At 72.8% G+C, this 6,080-nt stretch overlaps 1 protein-coding gene and 1 non-coding gene across 2 annotated transcripts; one reads left to right on the forward strand and one right to left on the reverse strand.

The window, feature by feature from the left end:
* Nucleotides 1-10: 10 nt before the first annotated feature.
* Nucleotides 11-3,026, forward strand: H696_05988 (hypothetical protein; the record flags this gene model as incomplete). The annotated part of the gene is made up of 4 exons (XM_009499756.1): nucleotides 11-423; nucleotides 594-800; nucleotides 972-1,766; nucleotides 2,229-3,026. The coding sequence occupies exons 1-4, from the start codon at nucleotides 388-390 to the stop codon at nucleotides 3,024-3,026; spliced, it is 1,836 nt and encodes a 611-aa protein (XP_009498031.1). The 5' UTR covers nucleotides 11-387.
* Nucleotides 3,027-4,030: 1,004 nt separating this feature from the next.
* H696_05989 lies at nucleotides 4,031-4,103 on the reverse strand. The gene has a single exon. It is a non-coding gene; the product is annotated as a tRNA-Lys (tRNA).
* Nucleotides 4,104-6,080: the final 1,977 nt, after the last annotated feature.

Consider the following 6,080-nt stretch of genomic DNA (forward strand, 5'->3'; position numbering starts at 1 on the left):
CCCCCCCCCCCTCTCACGCGCGTGTGTGGCTCTGTGTGTGTGTGCACGTGTGTGAGTGTGAGCGTGTGTGTGTGTGTGTATCCGTGCGTGTGAGCGTGTGTCGTGAGAAGGCGAGTGCCGTGCCCGCGTGTGTGCGTGTGCGCGTGCGTCGTCTGCCCGCGTGCGAGCGCGTGTGCCTGTGTGTTGGCGCGCGCGCGCCGGCACGTGTGCCGCCCAATCCACCCTCCCCCTCCGCCCCCTTCGTCTCCGCGCCCGGGCACCCCCGCACAGATCGCGTCCCGTCCTCCCCCCCTGCGGACGCGCTCCCGGCCGGTTCCCCCTGCGCTTTGTTCCGCCCATTTCTCCCCTCCCCCGCATCGGCGCTTGGTCCTCGCTCACCGCGTCGACATGAAAAGTATATGCGTGCAGTGGGAGCCCTCAGGTGTATGTTGCCCGGCGTGTGCCGTCTGCTCGCCGTCTGCTCGCCGTCCGCGTGCCGTCCGCGTGCCGTCCGCGTGCCGTCCGCGTGCCGTCCGCTCGCCGCCCCTCCTGACCTCCATCTTCGCGCCCGCGCCCCCTTGTCCCCCCCCCCCCCCCCTGCCGTTCATGCACAGCGCCTGAGGTGCTACTCGCCGCGGAACCTGGCATCCATCTTGCAGCTGATGGGGTTCCCGGCGGATGTGGCCGCCGACGCCGGGGACTTTGTCTTCCGGCATCTGCCCGGCGCGGCCCACACCTCGACCCACGAGCAGAGCGTCGTCTCCCTGTCGGCCGAGGCCCTGGGCAGCCTGCTCGATGAGGCCCTCCTCCGGGCCGGCTTTGTGCGTGTGCTCCCCCCTCCCGCCGGCGCCCTGCCCCGCGCGCCCGCGGTGTGTCGGTGCGCCTCGGCGCCCGCCCACTCGACCATGCCCTAACGCCCCCCCCCTCCCCCTCCGCCACTTGATCCGCACGCGTGTGTGCTGTTGGCTTCTCCGACCACCACCGCCACCAAGACCAACCCCCGGCGCTTGGCGCACTTCGCCGTGGCGCGGAAGCTCTTCGACCGGGACATTGCCTTCTGCGTGCTGCTTGGCGGGACCAGCGGCTGCGGCAAGTCCACCCTGTCCAGCCTGCTGGCGCACCGCCTCGGGGGCCCGGGCGGCGGCGGCAGCGGCGTGGCCACGGTCCTCTCGACCGACAGCCTCCGGCAGCTGGTGCGGTCGCACCTGGCCGACGCCGAGGAACACCCCCCGGCCGCCGGGGCGGGCGGTCCCCGGGGCGGCATGGCCGGCCCCGGTGTCGGTGGCGCTGTCGCCGCCCCATCGGCCGCCCCATCGGCCGCCGCCGCCGCCGCCGCCGCCGCCGCCGCCGCCGCCGCCGATGCGGCCCCCCCTCTCACCTCGATGGGGCCCCACCCCTCGGCGCCGGGGTCGGGCTCCGCCTCCGCCTCGTCCATCTCCCCCGGGTGCCCACCGGCGGCGGTTCTCATGGCCTCGAGCTATCGCGCCGGGCGCTTCCTGGCCGAGGACGATCCCCGGCCGGCGGCCCTGCAGAAGGACCTCCAGCAGCAGCCGCCCCCCTATCGCCGGCATTTGAGCCATGAAAGTTGCCGGGTGCTGGTCGGGCACCAGGCCCAGTCGGACCACCTGGCGCCGTACCTGGAGCGTCTGCTCCGCCGCCATGCCGGCCGCGGGGAGAGCCTTGTCATTGAGGGGGTCCATGCCAGCGTGGATGTGGCCATGCGCCTGATGGCCTCGGCCCCGGCGGACCTTGTCGTGGTGCCGACCATCATCTTTGTTCCCGGGCAGGTGCGTGTGTTTCGGAGGCGGCAGGGGGGGGGGGGGGGACCTCCACTTTGCTTTTGTCGCTTGGCCGTGCGCCCTCGCGCGCGCGTGCCCGCCCCCCGTTGCTCGTCGCTGACGGTGCCCCCCCTTTGCCGATTGTCCACCGGCTCCCTGCCTTGTCCTCGCCCTCGTCCTTGTCCTTGTCCTTGTCCTTGTCTTTGTTTTTGTCCTTGTCCTCGTCCTTGTCCTTGTCCTCGTCCTTGTCTTTGTCCTTGTCCTTGTCCTCGTCCTTGTCCTCGTCCTTGTCTTTGTCCTTGTCCTTGTCTTTGTCTTTGTCTTTGTCTTTGTCCTCACCCTCACCCTCACCCTCACCCTCGCCCTCGCCCTTGTCCTTGTCCTCGCCCTCGCCCTCGCCCTCGCCCTCGCCCTCGCCCTCGCCCTCGCCCTCGCCCTCGCCCTCGCCCGGCGGACGTGCGCGACACACAGGAGCAGCATGCCGCCCGGTTTGCCGTCCGGGCCAAGCACATGTCCGTCGACCCGGGCATCAACAAGTATGTGGCCAACATCGAGGCCATCCGCCTGATTCAGCAGCACCTGCTCCTGACGGCCGCCCGGCGGGGCCTCCCCTGTATCAGTAACACCAATGTCGAGCAGAGCGTCGGCCTGCTGCATGACATCCTCCTGGCCGCGGTGGCCGGGGCCCTCGGGGACCATGCCACCGCGGTGGAGATCTGCCTCGGGCAAGGGGCCGCCCAGCGGTCGGCCGGTGCCACGGTGGCCCGGCATGCGCGGCACCATGCCTCGGCCGCGGCGGCCCTGGCGACCGGGGGCGCGGCGCGGCGGCCCGCTCCGGCGCTCATCTTCGCCCCGGGGGCCAGCGCGGTGCCCGGGCTCCGGCCGCTGGCCCGCTTGCTGGCCCTCGGCGGCCCGGGCCCCGGGGATGACGGCCCGTCGCCGCTGGCTCCGGCCGCGTCCGCGGCGGCCAGTGGTCCCGGCGAGGGGGCCGACCACCAGCCGCCCCCCTTGGCGGCGGTGGGGTCGCCCCCGGTGGTGGTGGTGGCTGCGGCCGCGGCGGCGGCGGCGGCCCCCGCCGCGGCGGGGGGGTCTCCCTTTGCCACGACCACGGCCGCTGTTGCGGCGGCCGTGGCCGCGGCCGAGTCGCTGGTCGCCGCGGCGCCGAGCGCCGGGGGCGGCCCGGGCCCCGGGGGTGCCTCCCGCCAGCAGCCGGCCTCCGAGCCGGCCTGCTTCATTCCGGTGTCCTCTGCCGTGGCGGCCGGGCACTGACGGCAGCGCGCGCCGCGGGGCTGTTTCTCCGCGGCTGCATGGCTGGTCCTTCCTCCCTCTCCCCCTCTCTCTCTCTCTCTCCCTCTCCTGTACATTACCTTTTCCTCACCCCCCCTCCCGTGCCCGAGCGTGGCTCGTGCCAATAGATTTAGATTCCCTGCATAGATGCGGCCTGGGGGATTCCCTCGTGTGTGTGTGCGCGCGCGCGTGTGTGCGTGTGTGTGTATGCATGTGAGAGTCTGTCCCCGCCCGGAGGAGGGAGCGCGCAGGGTGGCGCCCTTTGTGTTGGCCTTCCGCCGGGCGCAGGCAAACCCCCTGGCGCATGGGGCTTGTTGAGTGAGTGGCCGGGGCCGGCGGCATGGTGTGTGCCTCGGCGCCGGGCATGTCATCCAAAGTATCCTGGACCCCAGGGGGGCGATTCGTCGTCGGGGCACGCCCCGCGCACGGGGAAGCCGGGAAAAGACCCTGACGCCGGGAGGGGCCCGCCGGTGCGGCTGCCGGGGTCGCGCGCTCCGGGCCCCTGCCGCCGGTGCCGGGCCGCCTCCGCGGCGAGGGCCGGGATGCCTGCCGGCGCGTGACGGGCGCCCCCGAGCCGCGCGACGCGGTCGCCCTCCCGTGCCTCGCGTGTGGGGCATGGGCGCAGGCCCACCGGCAACGGGCCGCCGCCGGGAGGAGGCCAGCCCCGGGACCCGGGCTCCCCTCCCGAGGCGCGCGGCGCAGACAAAGGAGGGCCACCGAGGCCGCCTGCAGGGGCCGCGGGGAGAGACGCACAAAAAGACAAGCACTCGGCACAGGGGTGCCGCGCAAGACTGGCCGTGCGTGTGTGCGTGTGTGTGTGTGGGCGCAGACATACGCCGGGGCTCTGCACGGAGCGCGGCGCTGTCTCTCCCCCCCCCCCCCCCGCCCGTCCCTTGGAGAGCCCCGGGGGTCTTTTTTGTGGCCTCCACACAGGACGACACTATCGCATCTCCCCGGAAGCGGCACGCCAGACGCGCCAAAAGAGAAGCCCACTGTGGGGCTCGAACCCACGACCCTGGGATTAAGAGTCCCATGCTCTACCAACTGAGCTAAACAGGCTTACATACCTTCCCCCGCAGGCCTGGCACATATGAACCACCGCATTTCGGCTGACTGGGCCCGCGGCGCCTCCCCGCCGGAGGGCTCCCCCGCCCCTCTCCGCGCCGGCCCTCCGCGGGATCTTTTCCCCGGAGTGTGGTATTTGCGTTTGAGGCCCGCCCGGCCGTGTCTAGATCGGCGCAACCGCATCCAGGCAATTGACGCCACGCGCGATTCACGCCACGCGGCATGCTATCCCTCCCGGGCCATAATCGGGGAATTGAAAATGCGCGCCATATAACGCGAGGGGCGCATGGGTAGGTACCAACGGGCAGATGCATTGGCACTTCGCGCTTGGCGGGCCACGGCCAGATGTGGCCCCGTCCCCGCCGGGGTCTGTGACGGCGTCAAGAGGGGGCCCGGAGGGCGGCCGCGCCCCCGGCAGGCCGGGCCAGCGCCGAGCGTCACTCGCATTGCACCTCCCTCCCTCCGCTTCGCCCGCCCGCCCGCAATCCGTCTCCCCCCTCTCTTGTACACACTCGCCCTTGTCTGGGCCGCTGGCACGGCCCCTGGGGCGGCACTCCCACGCGGGGCCGACCGGCACCCGGGACGCGGGGACTGCGTGCGGCTGCGAGTGTGTCACTCACCGGGCGGCCGGGCCGCTGTCGGAGCGTGAGCCACTCGCCGGCCGGGAGTCGCGCCCTCTCCCGTGTGGTCTCCCCGGCTGGGGAGCAGGGCCCCTCATTGGCGGCCCCCCCCCGTCCACACATACGCACGCACGTACGGCGCCATGTACCGCCGGGGGTGGGCTCCCGCCACGGGCCGGTCATGATGGCCCATCACAGCGGGGTGGTGGTTTTGGGCGCGAGCTCGCTGCGCGTCGGTTACCCCCACGACCGCCCCATGGAGCGAAGCTCGGGTGCCCTTGGCTAGGGGCTCGGCACGGTGGATGGCCCCCGGCTGTTCCGGCGTCGGACTCCACAGCGGGAGATCCGCAGGCGGGCCGAGCGCCAAGCCATCGCCCGGCTTTCGGCGCAGGTGCCACTGGCGAAGTACGGCTGGAGGCTGGGCAGCCGATGCCCGGGCCTTTGGTGGCACTGGCCGGGTGCTGGCGCGGCCGGTGCGGCTGCCGGCTGGGGAGGGATCTCGGTGTGCCGGCCGGGCAAGCCACTTGCCATGGTGCTGCCGGAACGCAGGGCGGTGCCTCTCCCCCGCCCTTTTTTCTCTCGCTCGCTCGCCATCGGCGTAGCACATGGACCCGGCCATGCCCTCTTGCCGGATGCCATGGACCCTGCGGATTCTCACGAATGCTATGGGTGCGTCATGGTGCCAGGCACGCCGGTCGAGCGCGGCGGGCCGGATTGGCGCCCGAAGCCCATGGGCCGGCAGCGGGAGGGACGAGCGCGGCGGCGGGGAGCGGCGGGGGGGGGACGAACTGGCTTCGGGCAGGGTCGCCCGGCTGCGGGGGCCTTTCCGCCGACGCCGGCACCGCGTTTCCGGCATGGCCCGGAGCCGGGCATGGTGGTTGTTTGGTTCCGGCAGCACGTCGGCCGCCGTGGCCCGGGGGCGGCGCAGTCAGTGAGCATGGGCTACCTGGTCCGGGCCGGCCGGAGGCCGGAAAGCCGGGCCGGCTCATCCGCGTGTGTGGCCGCGGGCCATTGTGGTGCCAGGCCTCGCCTGTCGGCGGCCTGGCTCCTGCCCTTGACTCCTGCCCTTGGCTCCTGCCCTTGGCTCCTGCCCTTGGCCCCTGCGTGGAGTGCCCAGATGCTGGTGGCCCAGCGCGTGGGAGAGCCGGCCATGGCGATCGGCCCGTGCCTGTGCAAATGCTGGCGCCCGGTGCGGCGCGGAATGTGCTCGACGGGCTGCGGGGCTTTTGGCCGGTGTACGGGCTCTTCGGTCGGCGGAGGCTGGGCTTGTCGACCGCCTGGCCGGCGGCCTTCCTGCGCCTGGGTCAGGCAGTGCTCCACCCGGTGGCGGGGCAGATCTCGCGCGCGGGCA

This window comes from Fonticula alba (assembly GCF_000388065.1).
Source record: "Fonticula alba strain ATCC 38817 unplaced genomic scaffold supercont2.16, whole genome shotgun sequence".
Taxonomy (NCBI): Eukaryota; order Rotosphaerida; family Fonticulaceae; genus Fonticula; species Fonticula alba.